Source organism: Tetrao urogallus, assembly GCF_951394365.1.
Source record: "Tetrao urogallus genome assembly, chromosome: 7".
Classification (NCBI taxonomy): domain Eukaryota; kingdom Metazoa; phylum Chordata; class Aves; order Galliformes; family Phasianidae; genus Tetrao; species Tetrao urogallus.
Genome location: NC_136820.1, coordinates 5,279,629 through 5,306,408, shown reverse-complemented (window position 1 = coordinate 5,306,408; position 26,780 = coordinate 5,279,629). Strand labels below are relative to the sequence as shown.

General features: G+C 36.1%; 1 protein-coding gene across 1 annotated transcript in view; it reads left to right on the top strand.

Annotated features, from left to right (window-relative positions):
• DPY19L1 (dpy-19 like C-mannosyltransferase 1) overlaps positions 1–23,553 on the top strand; it is a gene marked incomplete at both ends in the record, with an annotated part of 47,052 nt that extends 23,499 nt beyond the window's left edge. Inside the window, 14 exons of the mRNA XM_079538682.1 lie at positions 1,648–1,747; positions 3,021–3,098; positions 5,910–5,996; positions 7,251–7,310; positions 8,654–8,734; positions 9,501–9,602; positions 10,332–10,403; positions 10,893–10,942; positions 12,595–12,619; positions 14,383–14,502; positions 20,526–20,700; positions 21,544–21,643; positions 22,061–22,186; positions 23,397–23,553. Coding sequence (XP_079394808.1) covers positions 1,648–1,747; positions 3,021–3,098; positions 5,910–5,996; positions 7,251–7,310; positions 8,654–8,734; positions 9,501–9,602; positions 10,332–10,403; positions 10,893–10,942; positions 12,595–12,619; positions 14,383–14,502; positions 20,526–20,700; positions 21,544–21,643; positions 22,061–22,186; positions 23,397–23,553 — 1,333 coding nt within the window. The remainder of the gene's footprint in view (positions 1–1,647; positions 1,748–3,020; positions 3,099–5,909; positions 5,997–7,250; positions 7,311–8,653; positions 8,735–9,500; positions 9,603–10,331; positions 10,404–10,892; positions 10,943–12,594; positions 12,620–14,382; positions 14,503–20,525; positions 20,701–21,543; positions 21,644–22,060; positions 22,187–23,396) is intronic.
• Positions 23,554–26,780: the final 3,227 nt, after the last annotated feature.

The window sequence follows — 26,780 nt, the reverse complement described above, 5'->3', positions numbered from 1 at the left end:
TAAATATCAGAATTACTATGTTGGGAAACACATGTCTGAATTAAAAAAAAAAAAAAAAAGAAAAACAAACACACAAAAAAGAGAATTTTTGGTTGATGTCACTTCTATCCCATGGAAAGCAAGCTATACTCCAGGAATTGGTTTTGTCCCTCTTGGAGAGTGGTACGTTGATTGCACTTAGAATAAGCTTATGCTATGAAACAGTGAATGCAATAGCACCCATAAGCTATTATGTTCTTTCAGTTCATGTGTTTATTAGTTCAGTCTTTCAAGCAATCTAATGATAATAATGCAGAGATGCTCTTGAGTTCATTAGCCCTGCTTTTCTGTGGTTGTTTCTGGCCTGCAGTGCGACTGTGTCTTGCCTTTGGTTTGAAAAACAAGCATGGTTGTTAATACTGAGGGTTTTCCACTGAATTCTCTTGCATCAGATTTGCAGTGTATTTGTGTTTCAACTGAATTTTGCATAACCACAGATTTTCCTTCATTAGGTTATACTGACTTGTAGTTATTGGTGATTAAACCAAAAATGCATCACTCATCTGTCACTATCTTGTATTTTTTAGGTAAGAAAAAAGATACAAAATAAAAGATACACAAATATTTAAAAATACATCATTAGGAGTAGTTTGTAGAATGATTGCTAAATCATTTGAATGGTAAACGTTCATTTAAGGCTGAATAGTTAAATGGAACAAAAAACAGTGAAATTAAATACACTGATCCCAGTGTATATGTTCTGTATCTATAACTATGACACTTTTGATTAGATAGATGTGCTACTGCTTCAAATCCTGGTGTGTGAAGTAGTAATGGAGCTTGTGTGCCTACCAATGACCATTGGTAGACCATTTTCTATACCGGAGTGTAGAATATGTTAGAATCATGCTCAGCATGACTTCCAGTACTTAATCAAAAGACTTTTTAGGAGAAACTGAAGAAAATTTTACAGAATTTGCTGAGACTTGTGTAATCTGTTGGGTTTGGGTTCTTTTCAGCGACTGTTTATGATCTCCTAATCTTTCGGAGGCCACTTGGTGTGAATTTTGAATCATGGCATGTTTCTGATATGATCTCTAAGCTAGAGTTAAATAAATAAATAATAAAAAAAACCCAACAACTTTTCAGCAGGAGATGGAAAACAGGCTATTTTCAGTCTGAGGTGAGTTTTGTGCATTTGTCATTGCCCTGAAATGCTGTGCTAGGATCGCTGGCGGAAGGTTGTGGAGAGGAGATACGGAAGAGATGAGAGAGAATGCTGGAAGAGTGAAATCACTGTCAGATACAGACTTTTATGAGAATAATTGTGATTCTGGCTGAAATAAAAGTAGTTGTGACCTGACTGCAGTTGCTACACGAGGGTGGACTACGCAGAGTGCTCCAGGTTGAATTCCTGCATTGCATGCTCTCAGAAAAATACATGCTTGGAAAAGGGTGACTCATCAAATCATTAAGAAACATTAGAACTATTGTTTTTGGGAAGTTGAGGGAAAATGATACTAAATTTACTTGAGTGTTACTTTGCAAAGGCTGTTATTGCTTGCTAACTTCCAAGGTAACTTTTGTTCTCATTCCATGCATTCTGATAATATGCAAATATCTGTGTAGTTTAACTTACTGATACCTATTCTGTCTCTTTTTCCCAAGGATTCCGAATGTTAATAAAGGAAGCTTGATTGCACTGTGTGTTTCTAATATCTTTTTCATGCTTCCCTGGCAGTTTGCTCAGTTTGTTCTTTTAACTCAGGTAAGACCATATTCACCTCTGCATGGTCTTTTTCTTTACTTTAACCAAATTGACTATTTTGTACAGGCAGTCATTGAGTGTACAATTATCTTGATGCTTTCATTTCAGCTAGACTTGCTGTCAGGGAAGAAGATTCACTCCATTTATCACACCAGGTTTTTTCTAGTCTTTAAAGTTGCTCCATTTAAAAGTCTTTTTTTATTTTTTTAACCAGGACTAAACAAATTCCTTTTTCCTTAAAAGCAACCTTCAGCATAGGATCATTACATTAGAACAAACGCAGAACATAAGAAAACTTTGTATGCTGAAATACAAAAATAAAAAAGGCATTGATCTTGCATTGCTTTGGGCTCTTCAGAATTTTTTGAGTAGAGCAAAGTTTGCATGGATGTGACAGCTGGCATAATTTTACATGGTTTCCTATTTAATTTTAAAAAACCTGACAGCAGTGGCATAATTTTACTGCATGAGGGTTCATACAGTTGAGGTAACTTAAACAAGTGCTACAAGAAATGTAGTAAATGCTAATGTGAGCAATAGGTTACTGTCACGCAGCACGATTTCTTAATGTTTAAATTGACTGCAAAGTAACCTGTTGTTTAAAACCTGTCCATGCCTCCATACCTTTTCAATTGTCTGCTGCACTCAGAAGAGGTGTTGGTTGATTGGAGTTGATAATTTTGAACAATCTGTATATACTGTGTATGCAGATTTTCTAACTAGAGATGAGGAAGCCATTTAACAATGTAAAATATAAGAAATGCATTGCTGTACCCAGTTTTAGATGCTGCCCTTGAAATTTGATATTATAGTTTCATGATTGTTCCTTATGTTTTTAGCAAGGTACCAAATCAGTGAATCCAGTTTTTTTTTTCATCACCAAATTGTGGATGCTTTGCTGAAAATGTGGGGCTAGATGATGTTAATTAATGCTTATGTTTGTGTTTTGTTTTTGTTTTTAATCTGTTTTCTCATGGGTGAAAGATGATGTGTTCAGTGCTGTATTGTGATGACTTACATTTCTGTAAAGCTGAATACTTGCTCCTTGGATGCTCAAGTGTGTTTGATAACTGTTATTAAGAGCTGCAAAATTCATGTTTCTTAAAAGAAGCAGTTATAAAATGTTGACATATTTATTGAGCAAAAAAAAAAGCAACGAAAGTTTGTGTATGATTATTTGAACACTTACATTTGTGTATGAATACATATCTGTTAGAGCAACTTGACCACTGCAAATTGTTTTAACTTTCTTTTTTTTTTCTTTTGATTCTAGATAGCTTCATTGTTTGCTGTGTGTATTATGGGTTATATTGACTCCTGCAAATTACAGAAGATACTCTCTGTTCATATGGTATATATTTTTTCTCCAACTTAAGTCCTATCAAACTGTTCAGAACTTCAAAAGGCATTGTGTTTTCCTTAGTTATAAGATGATTGAAAAGATAGAAGAATAGAATAGAATCGTTTATTTGGAAGGAACTGTCAAGTATCATCAAGCCCAGCAGCCTAGCCATTTAATCAAAAGCTAAAGCACCTGAACAAGAGTGTTGCCCAAATGCACCCAGGCCTGGGGCATCGACAAGCTGTTCTCCAGAGTTTGACCACCCTCACAGTAAAGAAATTATTCTTAATATCCACTCTGGCTCTCTGTTGATGGCTTTGTGCCACTCCCACCATGGAATCTGTGCCCAGGAGCAGAGCCTGACAACTCTCTGCTTCCTCTTCTCAGGGAGTTGCAGAGAGAGGTGAGGTCTCCTCTCAGCCTCCTCTTCTTCAGGAGGACCCAAGTCTAGTCCAACCCAAGTGTCCTCAGCTTCTCCTTCTAGCCATGTCATGAACTGTGGTGCCTCCTCTGGAAGCTTTCAAGGACCTTGGTGTCCTTTATTATACTGTGAAGCCCAGGGCTGCATGCAGTATTCAAGGTGAGGCTGCACCAACACTAATTACAGCAGGAGAGTCATTTTTTCTAACCGACAGGTTATGCTGTCTTTAATACACCTGAAATGCGTTTTGCCTTCTTGGCTGCTGGGCACACTGCTGGCTCCTTCTGAGCCTACTGGCACCTACCTCCCATCTGTACTTGTGAGAATCATTCCATCTCACATGTAGAAGCCAGCATTTTCTTTTGTTGAACTTCATGCTATTGATGATTGCCCAGTGTGCCAATGTATTTAGATCCCTTTGCAAGGCCTCCCTTGCCTCAAGGGAGGAAACAGCAAAGGCTGGAGGGGCCTGGATTTAAATATTTGATCTTAAATGTGTCTATCACAGTGACAGAAAGGACAGTCTGTCTGATGCATTGGAATTTCCAAACTCCAGAACCATTTTCAACCTAAAAGGTCTATAAAAATATTTCCTATCTCTGCTTATTCCATGAATTCAAAGATGCATTCACAAACAGCAGATTAGAAAATACACTAAGTAGTAGAGCATGAGCAATAAGAAGTTGAAAAGGTAGCACTCATTTCATGCCTTTGGTTAGTGGAAACAATAAATGAGATGTTTGCAGTTCGAAATTAGAGAATCCCAGCTCAAAGTGGGTTTTGAAAACTGCTGAAGTCTGGATCGCACAAAGATGTTGTGGTTGTTTGGAGAGCTGTTCAGAAAGGATGACAAAAAAGGTATCAATTTGAGGGAAAAAAAAACCTTTTGTAAAACTGATGAGAAAGTCAAGAAAGGCAGGAGATGACAGTAAGTAAAAGACAACTGAGCTTCAACATGATATACCTGAACTTTGTTTTTAAAGTTAAGAAAATGATTGAGTTCTGCTGCCAGGAATTTTTGCTCCTCGAAGAGAGACTACAGTCATAAATATATAGGAAGATGTAAGACTACAGTCATAAATATGTAGGAAGATGTAAACAACTTTTTGAAGAGTTGTGTCCATTTTTAGATGTATATTTTTGCTAAAATTATGCTATGCAAACTTAGTGAACGGAAAATGAATGTTTACCACATGAAAGAAGCTTAGAGCTAAACTGTTTCGTGTTTTTTTTCCATACTCTTTGAAATATGGTAGTTGGTAAATGAAAGGCAGTAATAAGTTCTGTACAGCCTAATTCCAATTTAAGCCTGGGACACTAAGCACGTGTTCCTAGTCATGCTTAAAAGGGAAATTTGCAAATAAGCATCTTGGCTTAGTCATATTTTTTTCTGCAGAACTGGGATGAAATATTTGTACCTTTTGGCCTACATCAATAAGTGTATAATATTGGTGACAAAGTGCCATAAAAAGCCTAAATTCAGTATTTGTGTTGTATTATAGAGATATATACTGAGATTGGGGAAGCTGCCAGTCTTTCTTCATGAAGTTCATAGAGTTCATGATTCCACCTCTCCACTCCCCTAGTTTTTGTAGAAAATTCAAGTCTAACTGTGAAAAAAAATATACAAATGGCTGCATATTTTATTAATAACTATGCTGTTATTACTTATTCCTGTGCACAGAAAGAGAAGGCAGAAATTTTATTATTAATATAATAATAATTTTATTTATAAAATTATATAATATATTAAAATTATTAAAGATATTTTTATTATTATATTAACATATAATATTATTATATTGCTTTATTTCAAATTAATTTAATTGTTATTATGGCTTTCTAAGTTTGGAAATTAATGCAGCTTGCTTTCTCTTAATAAGAAAGCACAGCAGGAGGTCAGCGTGGTGCATAAAAGTTGTATTGACTTTCGATGTGCTATAGCTGTGCCCATGATGAAGTTTCATTGAATTTGACTGCAATTCTCAGTTTGTAAGAAAGAAAGCAACAAACTTGTTTGTCCAGGACTCTGTTAGATAATAGAATAGAGAGGTACTCTTTTTTTTTTTTTCTTCTAGTTATTGCATTAAGTTAGGAATAACTTCAAAAACATAACTGGTATCTCATGTAAGATGAGTTTGTCCTGTGATCAATATTTTAATGTATATGTGCTTTTAAATATAAATTAATATAATACTCTATACTTTTCTGTCTGCTACAATTAAGTCATTATAATCAGTGTTTTCAGAACAACTCTTCAGAATAACTCTCAACAAGTTATCAAACTTGCAGCTGTTGGGTGGGATGTGTCTTTAAATGTCAAGTTGTTGGTGATAGGGCTAATTTCTATATTTAGCAATAATTTTCTATTTTAAATTTAATTATTTTTCTTCTTTCAGGTATCTCTCGTAGTGTGTTTTATTCTGATGTTTGGTAATTCAATGTTATTGACATCATATTATGCTGCATCTTTAGTAGTTATCTGGGTAAGTTGTTTAAGGACCACAAATCATAAGACATAAGAATGTAATGCTGTGCTGTTTTGTAAGCATTGCTGTAAAATGTGAAACTGTTGCATTAGAGAAAATCTTCAGATGTCAAACAGATTTTAAATATATTTGGTGAATGAATAAATATGAACTGAAAAACTGCACATTTTTTTCCCCAACAAAACCTCTTCATAAGGGAGATTGAGGTAGGGCTCAGCTCTCTTTGTTTAGGTCAGCTTGAATTTTACAGGATTATGTGCTCTGGTTAACACAGTCATAAGATTTGACCAAAAGTAATTTCAAAAAGAAAACATGAGCAAGGAGGAGTTTTGTTTCAAATGCTCTTCTATCAGTTGTGAAACTGCAGATGCAGTGCAGATGGCTGTGATGTGTATTACAGTGGTTTAAGACTGTCTGAAACTGCTGTGCCATTCCCCAGGTGTGAAATTATTCAGTGAAGGCTCATCGTGTTGATTCACTGTTTTCATTTCGACTTGAAAAGTTAAAAACAACCAGCAAGAAACAACTCCCCTGATGATTTTCAGTTTCAGAGTGGTTTTTCTGAAGGGAATTATGTACATGGGGAAGGGAGTTAAGATCAGGTGAACCTTTCTGCTTTAGCGTGCTACAAAAATACCTCAATTCATCAGTCTTTCTGCCTCTCCTAGAAATTTGGAGCTCAGTGTATGCCACTTACGGACTTCTAAAAGCACTGAAGTTAATTATGTTTTTCTTAATTACATTGTTCATCAAGTCAGCTTAAAGTTTTCTGTATATTGTAAAATGAGAAACAGTGATAAACAGAAACAACCAATATTTTCCTGCTTATTCTGTTGTCCTGTTTGGAAATTGTCTATTGTTCAGCTAGTAATTTATTAATTTCTTCAGAAATCTTTTGAGCGTTGGATTTGATCTAAGGAGATGTAGAACAGTGTAATACAGAATTTTGGTTATTAAAAAGAAAAACAGTCTTTCCTTAATCACATATATAACTTCAGTAGAAGTTTTTATTTTGGTGGGTTTTGCCATTGCAGGGCGAAATCACAGGACTGTGCATTCACCTGTATTTCAGGTTGTGTTGATTCTGTAGTCTGGTGTGTGGTTTTGTTAGTTTGCTTTGAATAAATGGTTGCATGTTAAAATAGACACTTAGCATCCTGGATGATTTTTTGTATTGTAACATTGGATGTTATTGGAACACTTTGTTGTTGCTGTATCTTAACTGGAGATGTGCATTCGTTTTATTTTTAGGGAATTCTTGAACTGAGCCCACGAGTCTTTAAAAGGAACAGAAGTCAAGTGTGCCTGTGGGTAAGGAATTTCATACATCTTAAATTCCAGAAAAAGAACTATGCCCTATTGTTTTGATTTAGTGAAATAGAGGGATAGCATCTAGTTTATTTGCTAGCAGCTGAAAATCAAGAAATACGGATAAACTACTCTTTTTCAAGTAAATTGTCCCTATTTCCAGAAATTCATTTTAAATTACTGAAGGAAGAAAAGATGTAGAAGTATCCATTTATTTCACAAAATTGAAGCAGCCTGGAAATGACAGCACGTTCCATTTTATACTACCAACTTAAATCTGTTTGCAATACCTAACATCTGTATAAAAACTCTTTAAAACAAAAGACATTTAAAGAGGTGGTTAAAAGAAGTAACAGTGCTTGCAAAAATAACAGTTAAGATACTACTATACAGAGTCATTAAAACTGTGTCCTATACTGTCATTATTTTAGAATAAGCTTGGTAACATCAAGCAGTATCTACATAATTACTTAAATGAGTTTAGGAAAATCTGGTCTTCTCCAAAGTTAAACTGTAGTAAAAAGAATATGGTGACAAGTATTCAAAAAGAATTGCTAAGTAGAGGTTTTAAAGTAAGTTAGAATTCTGCATCTTGTAAGGCTGAGGTAAATATGACAAAGCTAGTGAGTAGGATAAGATTATAGTTGCATTTTATGTTGTATGCAATGGTAAGTTTACGAGAGAGAATTTTTATGCTGTGGAAGTGAAAAAAGAAACAAAAAGCAGAGGCAGTCAGAAAAAGATTAGGTGCCCCTCAGGTATTCATGTTCATATGCAGCCCTTAAATATGATGACTGAATGCAACCTTGGTTACATTAGGTTAAAGATAGGCTTGTATCTTTTTATTATATTCTTTCTGAAAGCATCTGCCATTGATCCCTGTCAGATATAAGATGCTGACCCACGTTTTCCTACTTAGCTGAGACAATCTTAAAAGGAACTAAATAAAACTAAATGGCCTAGAATTTCTTTTTTTCTGTTACAGACATAAACATGATATGCAACTAAAAATAGTGATTGTATGTAATTCTTCTATATTTCTTTGACAGTTTCTCTTGAGATTATCTTGAAGAGGTACTGTAAGGCAGATTCCTTCAAAGGTTTGGATTAGCAGAGTAATATAAACTGATAATAGCAGAGAGGCTGTAGTAGGATTTAAAAAAGAACACAACAAGCTCCAGTGTCCTCTAATCTGGGAAGTGTAATTAATTAGAAAAAATTGTAGATTGTGGTGATAACTTAGGAGTGCTTTCAACTAATCACTAAATGTAATAAGCTTTCTTAAAAACAAAGATTTTACCTAAAAGTTTGCAGAGAGGTTTATTTAATTCTGAATGTCTTTTAAGGTCATTGAAGGATGTGCCTGGTTAGTTGGGACGGTCACCTTGAAATACCTGACATCCTTAGCATTTGGAGTAGCCGATGATGTAAGTCCTCTGTCTCTTATCAAAAATGCATTCAATTTTAGTGTCTTAATGATACATTTTCTAAAATACTGAGATTTCTTTTGTAGAAATGGAATAGGGATTGCATATGTTATTTTTTATTCATTATGAATGATGACTTTGAGGAATTCTGCCCTGTTTGTGAGAAGACAGGTGTCTTTACTGTTGAGTTCATAAATACTGTGTTAGCTTTTAAATATGGCTTCATTGAGATCTGTTTATCTTGGATATCTTCTATCTACTTTTTTGTTTCATTTATTTGGCTCTTAGTTCACTTTCCTCTGAATCTAATTTTTAAGACAGTTCTGAAATGCTTGTGACTAGGACTCCTAACTGCACTTAAGTCCTATTATAAAAGTCTGCTATTCCTTCTATTATAAAATCTATGCTGGTGCTGCTTACTTAGGTGTAGGGGCAAGATGATGGAAGCTCGTATCTTGATACATGAGTATGTAAACTGTATTCTTTTTGAACCCAGCTACAGTGGTATCACCTCTTCCACTTTCTGCTTTTTCTTTTGTCCAACATGTTACAATCAAATGTATTATTTACTCTACTCAAGTCCGTTCATAACAGTATTGTAAATGACTTAAACTTTTGTTTTAATTAAACATACTTTCATATACTTTTAAACTACTTAATTGCAGAGAACAGTCTCCTTTTTTTTTTTTCTTTTTTTTCTTTTTTTTTCTTTTTTTCTTTTTTTGCTTACTGCAGGTTTTTTTTCTTTCCCTGTATTTCCTACCAGGCTCATATAGGTAATATATTAAAAGCTAAATTTATTGGCTACAAGGATTTTGATACATTAATGTATACCTGCGCTGCGGAGTTTGACTTCATGGAAAAAGAGGTAATTTGATCAAATTAGATTATTATGGAAAAGGGAACTTTTTTTTTTATCTCAGTTCATAACTTAAAATGCCTATGAGCTGTGACTGCCATCGTAAGACTTTTCAAGTTCCAGGTGGTTACTGGTCAAATCAGAGACACTTAATGAACTTCAGCTAAATTTAAATTGTTTTAATATTGAACTGGACTAAAAGTAATTGTTTTGATTTTGTGTCTAAGAAAAGTCTTTACTTAAAAAGAAGCATTCGTTCACGGATAAGTGGAAGGTCACAGTTCTGCACATTTAAGATTTTAAGTGACTGAGGGGAAATGTGATGAGAACTACAAAGATGTGGTAGATTTAGGTTGTGGATGAACATCAGAGCTTCTTAATGTTCTGCTAGTAGACTTTTCTAGTTCACCGGTGTCTAGCTATGCTTTCAGAACGTTTATAGGTTACTCAGAGTATTCAAATTCTTTTGAGATACAACCTGCTTCTAGTCTTTGAATAGCTTGCAAAAGAAAGGGTGATAATATTCAGATGACATTTGTATTAGGACCTCTAGTGAGTGGGATTGCTGGTTGGAGTTGAAATTTGAGTTTCTTAAAGCTTGCTTTGTTCTTGTTACATGTTTAAATTTGTTTCAATTAAGGGAGAATGTTTTATATTATATCATACTTTCTTTAAAATGACAATCGTTGTAACCTTAGACAAATAGAAAGCAACTAATTCAGTTTATTTCCACTGTAGACTCCAATACGATACACGAAGACTCTACTGCTACCAGTTGTGCTGGTGGTCTTTGTTGTAATTGTCAAAAGGGTAAGTGATTGACTTACAGAATCACATTTTCCTTGAATAGTCTTTTCCCTTGCTTTTAAGGGACCACTATTTATTTTGAGGTAATAAAACAGAATTTCTCAAAAATATTTGAATGCAATTCAGAATTTCCTTGGCGTAGTTATTTACCAAAGTTCCAGTCCTGAGCCAATGAGTTGATATTAAACACCAGAAAAAAATCTGTGTCACTTAGCTGATGAGCACTGTAACAAAAGTTTACAACTGTTTTGGTAAATTTGATTATGTATAGTTTGTGTGAAAATAAGTTACAGTTTACACAAGAACAGATGGGATGATTGTTGACTGCTTGGCTAATGAAGTAGCCTCAAAAAATTTTTTGCTGAAGCATTTTATTGTAGCATTGTCTTAAAATGAGATTGCTCAGGTGTAATTTAATTTATCAAATGTTGGAAATGTTTTCTTCTGCTTTTGAAAATTTATTCATATCTTTGTTGGTTTTGTTTTCTTTAGGCAGTGAAATATCTTAGGTGGACTTTTTCTCATCCAGAACAGTGTGGAAGGTAAATATTGTGTACTTTGTGAATGTAAAGCTGATCTGCCTGCTGAAAGTTGATCTGATTTGATATATGCTAAATAACTTAAAATGTTGCATTATCCATTCGAAAGGACAAGCACAGATTATGTATAGGTCACTAACTGAATATCTTTGATGTGCTATTCCTGATATTTTTATAGAATGTCTACGTTAAACTGCTGAAGTTAGTGTTAGACATCCTACCAAATGTTTGATTTCATCACTGATTTTTCTGCCCTGCTCCTAAGCTGGTATTTACTTGTAGGAAAAAAGTGAATAGGCCCGTAAATAGGGAATGCAAGCTGTTTCCTCCCCATTGTTGTTATTTTTTTCCAGGTTGTAAAGATACGCAAGTTTCATTTTGAGAAGGGATCCCAGCTGTCTTTACTTTATCTTCTAAACGCCTGTATTACATGTTCTGTCTGTTATAGGCATTTGGCATCACTTGTACTCAAAAGGGGTGAATTTGGCCAATGGAATATTGTCTTTTCCCTAACTGACAAATCTTCTTGCTCTCCTTTTTTTTTTTTTTTTTTTGTATTTTATATATATTTTTTTACTCAATCATTTCAGTCATCACTGCTTTCCAGAATCTTAATGGCTTTTGTCAAAATTTCAACAGATGTGAGCAGGTTTCACCATTTTGCCTTCACAGACAAAAACAAGTATAGGTAATTTTCTGTGTATTCACATTTGGTTTTGGCTTTTTCAGAAGTAAATAAAAAATCTACATAGTACCTAAATAAACAAATACCTAGCTTTTTTTTTTGTGCCATTGCTTTACTTCTTTTGCATTACCAAGATTTCATTCTCCAAATCAGCTTTTCCAAGTATGAAATAATTCCTGAATGTAACGAAAAAAATAGTATTCAGATTTCCATATAGATGTAGGATGGAGGATAGGTAATGATATGCAGAATATTTCAAAGTTTGTCATAAAGACAAAAAACCATGTGCGCCATGCTGAAAGTAATGCCTCTGATTTATTTTCATGGTAACTGCAACAAAGAGCATGATGATATTATTTGATTAAAAAAAAAAAAAATTCTCTGCTACAGAAACCTATTTTTCAAACCAGTCACCACCACTAAATATGCATTTGCATAAGAGATAAACAAAAGCCTGCATGCCACACTAATAAAAATCTGCACCAGCAGAGGTGACCCACTGTTGCTGCTGCCACTGCTGAAACACACCACCCACCCCTCACTGTGCTCACATCCACTGTTTGGTCTGCATAAACATTTAGCAAGCATCAATGAATGTCAGTGGGTGCAAATGTCTCCACGTGGAGGAATTCAGTGGCACACCTTTGCTTCATCCCTACTTCCATGTCAGATGCTGCTTGGTCAGACTGCCCCTCTGCTGCCTTCTGTCACAGGGTAACAGAATATGATGGGATATTGATGGAAAGTTTAACCTCTACTGCCAAACCACAAATATCCTTCTCTGATGTTGTGAGCCAACAAACTAAAACAGGAGGCATTACTTTCAGAGCAGCCCTTGTAAATCTGTGCAGGAGCTGGCACATGCTTACTGAATTAATTTGTTTAAAACCACTACAGATACCTATAAAGTAAAAATGTTTTCTGTATGGTATAAACACATCACATGATGTTTCTTTGTTTTAATATTCAGAGAGGAACGTTTTATCCAGGGTGAGGTAAGTTTTTTGGTTTTTTTTTTTCCTGCATAATTTTATTCATAAGTTAATATGAATACTTAACCATTTGCAAGCTGTATTCCAATCCTGATGCTGATGTGTGGTTTATTTTAAGCTACTTGTTTGCAGTTTTTGTATTCTTGTCTTAACTTTTGTCCAGCATGTCACCAAAGAATAACTGTGGAATGCTGAATAAAAATATACCAATGATGGGGTGGCAATGCAAAATAAGAAGCTTTGAGGCTTTTGCTAGACACTATGGAAAAACATTGAAATTGTGCTTGATCTTCAGCTTTCCCTATGTAGACTGAGTACCAGAATAGGTATAATATACATATGCTATAATCTTGTGGCTGATGAATATTTCCTCTTTAAATATTTATTTTTTTTTAAAAAAAGAAACCATAATAGAAAAAAAAAACAACATTGTGATGTCATTCTTTTAATAAACTTACCCAAAGATTACAGTTGAGTGGCAGCTTTCTAATGGATTTCTTTATTTTCGGTTAAGTCAGCAGAACTTTAAGAGCAGTTTACTGTGGTTTGTGTCATGAGGAAAATCTCACACCATTCAAATATTATTAAAATCAAATTAAAGCACTGATTGTAAAAATGCTTCTATGCATTCTCCACACTTCTGTGTTTTCCACTTCCACAGGCAATGTAGAATTAGTGTTGAGTGATACCTCTGCTTTTTAACTTTGAGAATACTAAAGCAAATTGCCTGTAGTGGTGTAAGTAGCAAAGACTATTTGCCTCTTTCTTTTCATATTTAATTAGTTTAGGCCGTAGAACAAAGTGTTAGCAAGGCCTCTTCACTTCTGTAAAGAGATTACATAAGATATTTTACCTCTTACTGCTTGACTACATTGTGGTTTAACCCAACAGGCAGCTCAGCAACATGCAGCCTTTCTCTCACTCCTCACCTCCCAGTGGGATCGGAGAGAAAACAGGAAAAAAAGGATAGAACTCATAGGTTGAGATAAAAGCTATTTGGTAAGACAGAAAAGGGAGAAAGAAATATCGGTAAAGATTGCATATATGTATATATGTATTTCACAAAGTGAATGAGGCACAAAGCAACTGCTAGCCACGTGCTGACCAATGCCCAGCCAGTCCCTGAGCAGCAGCTGCCCCACTGCCCAACTCCTTTCAGCTTTATAGGTTGGCTTTTTTTTTTTTTTGCATTATGTCGTATGGTGTGGAATATCCCTTTGACCGGTTCAGGTCAGCTGTTCTGGTTCTGTCTCCCCAGCTCCTTGTGCCCTCTTCCCCTTGTTCTTGGCTCTGTGCAGCACAGCTCAGCGACAGCTAAAATACTGTTGTTTTATCAATATGTTTTTCTCCTAAAGCAGAAACACAGCATCATGCCAGACACTGTAAAGAAAATCATCTCTGTCCCAGATGAAACCAGGACACTCGGTTTCAGAATCTTCGTAGCCAGCCATCCCTCCAGCTCCTCTTATTCTTAGTGCTTCTCCATCCTGCTTCTTACCTCTACTTCCTATAGACACTTCAGAAAAATGTCCTGTTTGCTGTCTGAAATGTGAAAATCTTTACTTTCAGCTTGACTCTTTTCCAGATAAAATTGTCATTTGAGCTATACTGAAAGTGAAGTTTTTGAGACAAATATGTAAATATTATGCTTCTCTGTGTATATACACATACATAAACACAAACATATATATATACATATAAAAACATATACATAAATACATGCATATTTATGTATGTAAATACAAACATTTCTTAATTTTTTGCAGGTGGTATTCCATGCATTGCAGCTGTTGGCGTACGGTGTCCTAGCGATTTTAATCATGAGACTAAAATTATTCTTGACACCACATTTATGTGTTATGGCTTCCTTGGTGTGTTCAAAACAGGTAAGATCTTTATGTAGTCCTGTAGCTATCTCAGTATTTATGTTAGTAGCTAGATATTTATTCTGAAAGAAATTTCTGTGAGTAATTGCTGAATCTGAGTATCACATTTACACTAAATTGCAGTCTAAAAATACGGTTACGGATGTTCTGTTCTCCCTTCTCTCCAAATAAATTTAAACTTATCCAACTGCATTATTATACAAATTAATGTGTTGTATTAAGCATGAGCGTAGAGAGGTACACTATAGATTTTATTTCGCCTGCTCGCTTATATGCTCTTGAAACTATTTTGATCAACTACTGATTTTATTCAAGCAGTGTTGGAGTTAGTTTACACTGTATTTTCATGGCCCTTTTGAGCTCAGAGCTTTGTGTGTATGACTGGGTTTTAAAGGTACAGTTTTATATGGTCTTACACCTTGCAAACACTTCAGCCTTAAAAATCAAAAAGTCCTGTGCCTAACTCAGTTGCAACTTTGCTTGCCCAAAGTACCAATATCACAAAATGTTACTAGGAATTTTTTGAGGTTTAAATTTCTTAGAATTGACTTTCAGTATTTCAGCATGAGTATTTTTGAGATGTGAGTTTGACTGAATCTGTATCTAAATAGTTTCTTTATAAGTTTTGCATTTGTGGAAACTGTTAAGCAATGATTTGGGAAGCCAGCAGGGAGGTGGATGGAAATCTGGCTGAGTGGTTGGGTCCCAGATCTCATGATTAATGATATGAAGTTTGATTGGAGTCTATTAAATGGCTCTATACCTCAGTGTCAGTATTTGGTCCAGTCCTCTTCAACATCTTCATTAAAGGTGTGGTATAAAGGCAGAATTTGCTGATGGTAAAAAACTGGTAAGAGTGGCTGGTATACCAACCATGTGCATGAGCTGCCATCCAGAGGGACCTCAGCAGGCTGGAGGGGTGGGCTGATGCGAACTTCATGCAGCTTAACAGAAAAGAAGTGCAAGCTCCTGTACCTAAGAGTGAACAACCCCAGTCAGCAGTATGTGCTGGTAGCTGACCAGCTGAGAGCTTGGCAGAAAAGGGCTTGGGATTCTGGTAGATGCCAAGTTGAACATGGGGCAGGAATGTGTCCTTGCTGCAGAGAAAGCAAATGGTATCCTGGGCTGTGTGAAGAGGCGAATTTTTAGCACTTTGAGGGAAGTAATCTCCTATCCTTAGCACTGCTAAGCACTGCTGAGGCTACAGAGGGCTATTAAGGTGATAAAGGAACTACAATATGCATCTACAAGGCAAGTCTGAAAGAGCTGGGACTGTTTTGCCTGGAGAAGAATAGGCTATAGGGGGGATCTTATCAGTAAGTGTGTGTGTACTGAGGGTGCAAAGAGGATGAAGCTGCTCTTTTCAGTGGTGCCCAATTAGAATACAAAAGGCAGCGGGCACAAATAGAGACACAGCAGGCTCTGTCTCATGATGGAGAAACTTCTTCACTTGAAGGGTGACTGAGCACTGGCACAGAGTGCCTGGATAGATGGTGGAGTTTCCATTCTTGGAGTTATTCAGAAGTAGCTTAAATGCAGTCCTCAGCAACATGATTTAGATGGTCCTGCTTGTGCAGCTAATTTGGACTAGATAATCCTCAGAGGTCCCTTCCAGCCTCGGTCATTTTCTTCTATGGAAAATGTTATTCACGTCATACAGAGTGAGTATCCAACATGAAAGAGTGAAAGGTGATGACTAATACTGAGCTGAATTTAATAAGGGAACAGATTAGGGAGATGAGCAAATGTGGATGCTGAGAAATATTATGGACAAAATATAGATGAAAGGAAAGGAGAGAAGTGACAGAGAGTGGTGGTGAATGGAGTCAAATCCAGCTGGCGACCGGTCGTGAGTGGTGTTCCGCAGGGGTCGGTGCTGGGGCCTGTCCTCTTCAATATCTTTATAGATGACCTCGATGAGGGCATCGAGTGCACCCTCAGTAAATTCGCAGATGACACCAAATTGGCTGGAAGCGTGGATCTGCCTGGGGGTAGCGACGCCCTACAGAGGGATCTGGACAGGCTGGAGAGCTGGGCTGGAGCCAATGGGATGAGGTTCAACAAGGCCAAATGCCGGGTCCTGCACTTCGGCCACAACAACCCCAGGCGACGCTACAGGCTTGGGGCGGTGTGGCTGGAGGACTGCGTAGAGGAAATGGACCTGGGGGTATTGATTGATGCTCGGCTGAACATGAGCCGACAGTGTGCCCAGGTGGCCAAGAAGGCCAATGGCATCCTGGCTTGCATCAGAAACAGTGTTGCAAGCAGGAGCAGAGAGGTGATTGTTCCCCTATATTCAGCACTCGTCAGGCCGCACCTCGAGTACTGTGTCCAGTTTTGGGCCCCTCACTGCAAGAAAGATATTGAGGCCCTGGAGCGTGTTCAAAGAAGGGCAACGAAGCTGGTGAGGGGTCTGGAGCACAGGCCGTATGAGGAGAGGCTGAAGGAGCTGGGAATGTTCAGCCTGGAGAAGAGGAGGCTCAGGGAAGACCTTATTGCTCTCTATAACTTCCTGAAGGGAGGTTGTAGTGAGCTGGGGGTCGGCCTCTTCTCTCGTGTCATTAGTGATAGGACCAGGGGGAATGGTTTCAAGCTACGCCAGGGGAAATTCAGGCTGGACATGAGGAAGTATTACTTTTCAGAAAGGGTGGTCAGGCACTGGAATGGACTGCCCAGGGAGGTGGTGGAATCACCGACCCTGGGGGTGTTCAAGGAAAGACTGGATGTTGCGTTGAGGGACATGGTTTAGTAGGAGCTATTGGGAATAGGTGAACGGTTGGACTGGGTGATCTTCTAGGTCTTTTCCAACCTTAGTGATTCTATGATTCTATGATTCTATGAGTGGGGAGACTAGCAGTGGCTGGGGAAGACAGTTAATGTGCTAATAAGAAATTTGAAGCTTCTTTTTAAAAGTCAGAAAAACAGAAAAGGAAAAATGTCATTTTCTTCTGAAGTGATTTCTAGATAGTGTCTATTTTATAAATGAATTCAGTACAAAATTAATTTGTTCTTAATTATTTTAGTTTTATCTCTGTTTTTTCCTAGAAGAAAATTGATGGGCTCTTCTGACTTGTTATTATTGAAAACTCTTACAGAAATTTCTAATGTGTGAATCTTAGTTTCAGTTCTCAATCTTCTGAAGAACTGAAGAGCAATAAATTTGACCTACTCTTTTTGGTTGTTGGTTTTTTTTGTGGGTTTTTTTTTTTCTGTGTGGGGAGAAATAATCTCTGAAAGATAGAAAAAATACCTTGCAACAGAAAACATTCAATCATTCCCTATCAGTTTGTTTCCTCCTCTGCTTCTTCTGTATCACAAGTTAATTGGTTCTCCATATTAGTGAAAGTCTGCTTTTGATGAATTTTATTTTAATTTATTTTTTTAAGCATCTGAGTAATTTGCAGCCTACTGCAGGGAGCCTGCTTTATCAGGGGAGTTGGACTAGATGATCTCCAGAGGTCCCTTCCAACTCCTACGATTGTGTGATTCTGTAATTGCACTGCAGTAATTCATCCTGGATTGTAGGTTTTTGTTTATTACTATAATAAAGGCCATCATGACAGTTAATGATATCTGGTGCTTCCAGTAATCATTATGTTTTGGTTTTTATGGGATGCCTCGCATTGTCACCATAGGAATTTTGGAAGGATGCATTCAGAGTATTTCACTGCAATTTTGTTTTCAAGTTATTTCAGTTCTTTAGAATTTAGTTTGTGCCACTGACTGCAATCTAGTCTGTTAGTAGACAGGGTAGCATTTAAAAACAGAGATGGGAGAGAACAAGAGTGCAAGGTGAGATATTCTGCTTCCACGGCAGTTTGGCCCTTAGTCATTGTGCTGTTGTTCCCTACAGCTGTAAAGTGACAGTAAGATTCTTAGAAACCTACCAATGCAAATGTTCTACAGAGCTGTCCCTTTGGACCAGATAGCTCATGTCTAGTGATTTCATTGTTTTTTTTTTTTTTTCCTTCTTTTCAGCATCCAAAAGTCATAGTTAGGTTGAAAAAAATATAGGTGTTGAATGCCAGGAAAGGTAAGGCTTTAAATTGCTGCAATTTTTTTTCATAGAGAGGAAACTAAATGACAGTCTACTGTATGTGACAAGGCCTGTAATCGTAGCCCTATCTTGAGCCTTAGGAGTCCATACCCATGTTCAGGAGTGCTACAGTTTAGGTGAATGATTTAAGTAAACTACAAATAGCTCTTTTATATTGCTGTTTGTGAGGGTTGTTTGCCTCTTCAGCATGTTCCCTACATTTGTGCTGATTGATACCTGTAAAAGATGAGCTAGATTCTCTCTGGTCTGACAGATGTCTTTGCACATGTGAACAGTCAGCATGTAAAAACAAGCAAAAGATACTAGAAATAGTTTGTAAGCGTGAGGAGTTTTTTGTTTCATTCTTTCAGGCCATTGCATGAGCCTTTATATTCTCCAGTATCTCAGTGTTGTGGCTTGTGGCACCTGATTGACAATAGAGATGTTACTGTTTGCATGTATTTGTTTCCTCTTCTGTTAAGGGGAATTCTTCTATACTAAGTGAAATTCTGAGAGCAAAGAAGAATAGTTGCAGAGACTTAAAGACTTAATGTGTATATTTAGCATAAATAAGTAAATAAAATTTATGTAATAAAAAAATAACGTGAGGAACAGCATCTAGTTTAAAAAAAAAAACAACTGCTTTTAATTTTTTTTTTTGGTGGTGGTGGTCTTAGGTCTTAGGAGGAAGTTTTTCACCCAGAGGGTGGTGAGGCACTGGAACAGGTTGCCCAAGGAGGCTGTGGATGCCCCATCCCTGCAGGCATTCAAGGCCAGGCTGGATGTGGCTCTGGGCAGCCGGGGCTGCTGGTTGGCGACCTGCACACAGCAGGGGGCTTGAAACTCAATGCTCATTGTGGTCCTTTTCAACCCAGGCTATTCTATGATTCTTTGATTCTAAATTGCAGATATGTTCAACCTTTCTGGGCTCTTTATGCAAACATAACAGTGGTGAATTCAGATAATTCTGATATTACTGAGGTTTTACAAGAGCATGACAGGAAAGCAGTTTTCTTTGATTTAAAAAGCCATTGAAGTCAAGTTCTATCATATTATTGAACTGAGATTTTTGCAACTGTTGGTGAAAGATGAACTTTACCCTTGTAGAATAACATATAAATGAATTCATTTTGCTTCATCCATCCAGACCTACACTGCAGTGAGGCATTTCTGGCATATTAAATTGCCATGGATAGTGCTAATCTTGTTAGAGTGGTTAGCAAGTCTTTGAGAATGAGAGTAGTACATTGTACGTTTTTGGAGAGGTGGCTTGGGAGATCAAAATCATTTCAAGTAGTGTAGCACTCATTTATAATAAAAAAAAACCCACATGTATTCATTGGTATAGTCTAGTAATAAACTTACTGAGAAACTTTTATCATTTCATATTTTAATAATAAAAAGTGGGTGAAGTTATGTGGAATGAAATATGTTTACTGAATATTTGATAGTTTTGAAATCTAAAGTCTTCTCAGAGTAGCTAAAAAGAGCTCACACTTTCATGTCTGAGTATTTGCTTAAAGCCTACAATAAACAATCTGTAGGGAAAATTGCAAAGGCTAGCCTTTTCAATTCAAGGAAGGGAGGAATGGGATATAAGTTAACATTAGCCCAAATTCTGCTTTTTTATTTGCATTTTTCAGAAGTTTGTGACGCTGGTTTTGCTTCTAGATGCAAGTAGAAGATAAAATACTGTATGAATACAGTTAGCATTACTGAATTCTCCTTGCAGAATTTGACGTTTTGACTAGAACTGTAAAAGCTGTACTTGTATCAAGTTTCATTTTTGTAGTATTGAAGATAAATACACAGTAAACATAAATACTTATTGTGAGGTTTCACCAAAGTGTGGTGGAGAAGCAAGAGAAGAAGAGGTGTCTTCCATTCTAATACATATTAAGTTCCTTATGGAGAAATAAAAATGAGTTGTGCTGCATACATTATTACTGAATTGTTCTCAAGAAAATAATCAATTCTTGTATTTCAGTTGTTTGGATGGCTCTTCTCTAAAATCCAGCCCAAAACATTGGTGTTTGCTATTTTAGCACTGATGGCAATAGAAGGGTCAGCAAATCTTCAGACTCAGTGGAACATCATGGGAGAATTTAGCAATTTGCCGCAGGAGGAACTTCTAGAGTGGATACAAGTCAATACTAGACAAGGTAAACTATTTAATAATGTATGTTGTTTGCTGCTTACTGTGAGATGCAGCTATAGAACTTAGTATGAAGATCTGCAAAGCTATTGCTGTTGTCTTTGGCTTTGCCTTGGGACTATTCAAAAACAGTGGTTTAGTCATATATGGCTTTCATATAGAAGTTGCCTCAAATAGAGGAGAGAAAAAAAACACAAAACAAAAAACCACAAAAAATAGTTTTGTTAGACTCCAGCCTGCCAATCTAGAGGTGCTGGCTGCTGGTGTAGTGCTTCTACAACAAGACTGGTTTTGCAAAGTCCAATTGAAGGAGGTTTTTGCTTTGTGACTCTGGTTCTCTATGTGGGTCCATGCTCATTATTTTGCTAGAGGATAATTGAAAGTGTCTGTGTTGTGGTTGCTTCTGTTCTTTTATGAAAGAGAAAAGAAGTATCATAAAAATATCTGGAAACAAAAAATTTAAAAGCAAGAAAATGCACTTAATCCAAAGAAGTCTAACATTTTATTGCTCGTTTAACAACGGAGTGAGAAATGACAAAAAAAATCCAGTATTCTCATAATTAATATATTCTGCTACTAATCCAAGAAAAATAAAATATATTGAAACTCCAATCTTAGATGTTTAATTATTTTAAATACTTACATTGACATCAAGGTTTTAAAATTAGAAAGAAGAAATGATTTTGTGCATGTGCTGTGTATGCTGTATAAGGCTTTTTCAAAAGGATTAAGTACTTCATACCTCTTCATGCTTTTCTATAGGATTGCTATTTTAGTTATTTCAAGAATAGTTCTCTGCTTTTACTGCTTCAGTCTTGATTTCAAACATGCCTTTCACTCTGTTTTTCAGATGCAGTTTTTGCAGGAGCAATGCCTACAATGGCAAGTGTTAAATTGTCAGCACTTCGTCCTATTGTAAACCATCCGCATTATGAGGATGCAGGGTTAAGGTGAATATCAAAGCTGAGGATCTTTTTTATTAAAAAAAAAATATAAAATTCTAATTCTGTTAATGTGAGTAATATGCAGTAGGAATGGCATCATTTTATGTAGTAAATTTTGTTTCTGTATCTTTGTATCTAGCCTTGAATATTACGTTTCAAATGCATTGCTCTTGATGTTCTCACATCTTCTACTCAAAGTAACCGTGGTTGTTTCCTGCTACAGAAACATCAGAGGGCTCTGTATACTGGTTTTGGAGTCATTGCATTTGTGAGGAAATCATTGCATCAAAGCAGATTTTTTTTAGGATTTTTTTTTTTTTTAGCCCTTTTATGAAATAAAAAACCTTCCTGTGCAACCTAAAATTAAAGAGTATGTTTTATTGCTATATTAGCTAAATTTTAATGATGTTTCTCTTTCTGCAGGGCCAGAACTAAAATAGTGTATTCCATGTACAGCCGGAAACCTGCAAAAGAAGTGAAAAAAGAATTAATAAAATTAGGAGTGAATTACTACATTCTAGAAGAGTCGTTGTGCGTAAGCAGAAAGAAGTGAGTAATCTCTGCCTTTCTCACAGGAATTATACACCATCCAAATATGTCCTATGAGATTTGGATCAGGCAGTAGCATTCAAATGTTAATCTGTGCTTTATTAAAAGTGCCCATAATACATTTTCCTCCAGTTTCTCCTAGCTGGAGAAGTGTGATCAACTTTAGCAACTTCATGGTCTTCGTGTGCACCTGAAAAGCTGTGTTTTATATATTCTTAAACTTCACTGTAAATTACAACAGTTCACAAAGGAAACAATTGTTCAGTGATGGCAAGAACATACACAAATGTATAATAAAAGCCCAGAATGATTACAAGGTGCAGAGCAGAACATGGTTTGAGAACCAGAATTTTATGACTGGTGGTGGTCACTGAAAATGTTGTCTCATTTAGACTCTAAGAAAAAGGTATGCTACCTTTCTTAATTTTTCTTCTGAGCCTTTGTGACAAGGTCACTTGAATTTATTTGCATTAAGGATAAAATGAAATCAGTCTATTTTATTTCTTTGGTGTTATCACTGGCAAGGTTAGGAAGCTTGTAGCAATATTAACATTGAAAGGTAACTGCAGAGAATTTATATTGGTTGTGAGCCTTAATTAAAAAAAAAAACAACAAAAAACAAGGATGTAGTACTTTTTTTAAGATGCTTTATTTAGTGAGTGTTTTAATTAGTGAGTTTTCTTTATGTATGTCTGGAATGTAAGAAACACCCTCCATTTAATAGGAAGCTTTAAGGGTCTCTGGTAATACATTTTATATAGTAGGAATTCTTTCATTGTATGTGCTGTTCCCTCTAAATTCATTGCTGTTATGTAACCACAAAAGCAATTAAATTTAATGAATTACTAGTATATTTATTGACTTTGTAATCTGAGAAGAATTTCTACTATAAACATTAACTTCAAATAGAAGGCACAATTAAGTATTCATAGAAAGGTTTAAAAAGTCAACTCAGCAAGTTTAAATGCTTTCTTTTCTCTCTCTCTCTCTCTCTCTCTCTCTCTCTCTCTCTCTCTCTCTCTCTCTCTCTCTTTCTCTCTTTCTCTCTTTCTCTCTTTCCTCTCTTTCTCATCTTTCTCTCTTTCTCTTCTCTCTTTCTCTACTCTTCTCTCCTTTCTCTCTTTCTCCTCTTTCTCTCTTTCTCTCTTTCTCTCTTTCTTTTTTTTCCCTAATGGCGTTTCTTCATTTCTCGTATCTAAATATCTTCTAGGCCTGGTTGCAGCATGCCTGAAATTTGGGATGTGGAAGATCCTGCTAATAGTGGCCGAATTCCTTTATGTACCCTGATGAGCCAGGATTCCAGGCCATATTTCATCACAGTATTTGAGAACAGCAATTACAGAGTCTTGAAGATTCCAAACGAGTAACATTTCAATGCAGTGAAGCATCGATCTTTCAACCTTTTTAAACCTAGTTACTATGAGGATTCTAAAGGAGAAACACATTTTTTTACTAGACTTAAAATGGAAAAGTGTGTATTTTATTTTTTACCATTTTAAGTGATTCTGATTATAGAAATATCTTAACCTTGCAGTTTGGATTTCTATTTCAGGGTCAGTCCCTTGAGATTTGCTATGCAAATGATTATATGTTTGCACATCTTATTTAACACTGATCCAAAAGGAGTTAAAAGTAGCTATGGAAAGTACCTTCATTCTCAGAACCAATGATATTGTGAAATGGGACTGTCAGAATGTCTTAGCAAAGCAAGTTTTCTTAAAGCTTTGGTGCTAGCAGCTTAAGACAAAGGATGGTGCTATTGCATCTGGCATCACATTTCTCACATTCCTTTTGCTGCCATCGCCCTTCTGGACGAGGTGGTCCTTAGTAGAAATTCTCTTGAAAGTTGCTTAGTCTCACTTGTCGTGTCGGGGAGAAGTTCATTTTTTTTCTTTGACAGAATTAAGAACATTGTCATTTTGGATCACTTGACACATGCTTTTAAGCCTGCTTTTGAAATGAAAGAGTTTGTAGGTGGATTTGAAACTTTATTATTTAGGTGCATGTTCTTGGAACCTTATTGATTTTAAAAATGAAGACTAATAAGGGTAATATTTGCAGCAAGCAATAGTTTAGCTTTTTGGTGTCTAAGGATTTTTAGCATTCTTATGCACTCCGAATAAGCTGGCATAATATAAATGGAATTTTTTAAGGGAAAATGCTTTATTCAGGAAAAAAAAAATCTGTTTAATAGCCTTAGAAAGATACTAAAATAAATTCTTCACTGCCTTAACTAGACCTTCAGCGCCTAACTTGATAAGAAACGACTTTCAAACTTTATGCTCTGTTTTCTTCCCCCCCCCCCCCCCCCTTTTATTAGATCCTGCCTGGATTTTATCATTACCATTCAAGAAAAATTGAATTTAACCCAACTGTGATATGAGTATAGTCAAACAGTGGTGTGTGGTTCTTCATTTTTTCTGTCATCTTGGTGTCACACCAACATTATGGGTAGTAAAGGACTTAGCATTCGCTTCCCAAGATAGCTATACACCTGCAGTTCTTTAATAGACATAGAATTTCTGTATATTTATTGTCATGGGAAGTATCACAGTAATGGTTATCCTGCAGTTTAAGACCTTCTGGAGTCTCATGTTTCTTTTTTCTTTTTTTTTTTTTTTGTTTGTTCTGGCATCAGTCTATTGACATGGCTAGTCTATTACAGCCCTACTAGCATCTGGTAATATTAGATGCTATAGGAATAGCATCTATCGTATGTATAAAAGGAATAATTAAATGGGAACCTATGATAGAGTTGTAGTGTAACAGCTAATCAGTATTCTAAGACTTCTTATTTTTTTAAAATCTGTCTTATTGAGAAAGGTGAGGGAGAATGGCTGAAAATACACTAGCTTTTTAACTTTTACAGAATAGATTTTGGAACAATTTATATAAGGAAAATATCAAAAAAAAAAAGGGGGGGCTTTTGGGAAGTTGATTTTTAAAATGTTGATTGAATTCAAGGAAGGAGAAAAAATATTTATATAAACATTGTGACTAGTGTTGCAGCACAAAAAGGTACTGTATTTTTATGGAATTTACGCCAACTGTTGACATGTACTTATATGTGGTTCAATAAAAAAGAAAAAGATGGAAGTTGTTCTCACGTTTCTAATGGGTGTTACATTTCTGCTCTTACGTATTAAAATGAAGTTTAATATGGTTAGCACAGCAGATGTAATTGAAGCTGAATTCTGAATTAAGCAGTACATGGAAGTGTTTCAGATGATTACAACAGACTCACGTACTTCTTTCCAGCCTCCTTGTTGATTGGAATATCTCTGCAGGTCTATATGGAAAGACAGTGAGGAAATGCCATATACTATTTAGACACCAAATGAGCTTGGAAGACAATTCAAAGTGATGCTCTTTATCTAAATTTCTAAACTCAGGTAATCAAAAGTGAATGTCATATACTGATAGACTGAAGAAACGCTTGAAAGCTGATGTTCAAAGATGTGTTTAAATAATAATGCACCTTATTTGATGCAATGGCTGGTTTTAGTGAGTTAATGGTAAGAATGTTCTGGCTTGTTTTGTAAAATCTTGTCCTATGTTGAGGGATGTTGTACTGACCTTTTCTTTGAACCAGTCTTAAATCCAAATATTATAAAATGAACACTCGTATCAAGTATTAAGATGATAAAATCTAGTAAGACATAATTAATAGGAAAAAGGGTAAAATGCAGTATATGATGTGAGGAAGAAACATGAATGAATTGATTGGATCCGTCATGTTAGAGATTTCGTGCTATCTCACTCCTTTTGTCTCAGTTCCAGGGGGAAGAATTTCAGTTCAAATAATTCTGCATTTTACACACAAGTGATCCTGTGTGGGGCCAGAAGCCCTTGTAGGTCCCTTCCAACATAGGATATTCTATGATTCCACGTTGATGCTACACTTATCACTGCAAATTGAACCAGATAAGGGAAGTTTGAAGTTTCTTAACTGTTCACTGAAGTTTGCGAGATCCTGAGCAATAAATGTGTAATTCAAGTTCAGTTTTTAAGTGTGTGCTGACCTTGGTATGATTTATGCGCAGAACTGAAATACTTCAGTACCTGAAAATAATCTTGACATGCTTTCCATTTGATCATATAGTTATATCCAGTGGCATCTGAAATCTGCTGGCTTTGAACGTATGAAGTTCTTTACGCAGTGGGCACAATTACAGTCAGGTTTCAAACTTTTGTTAATTACGGAAACTGTAACATTTAGTGAGGAGGCAAAATGAAGCACCTTAATGAAGCACAGATGTTGAGTCCTATTCAGTACCTCCTTGAATGTCCTCGCTCTCATCTACCATTTAAAAAAATGGCTTTGCTGTTTCTTTCTTCCTTTTCCCCAGCAAACAGTGAAACTAAATCAGTCAATCTATCTTGGATTGTTATGATTAAGGCAGTAAGTCCTACAGCATAAGTCTCACCGCATGAGAGTCCTTCAGTAAAAGCATACAGCACTGTTGAAAGCGATCACAAATTGTTAATTATGGCTTGGGACCTGTGCTTTCCAATTGCATGGTTGCATGGTTTTTATAGATGCCATTATTTAAGTTGGAAAATGTGAAGGACTGCACTGAAACAATATGCTGTT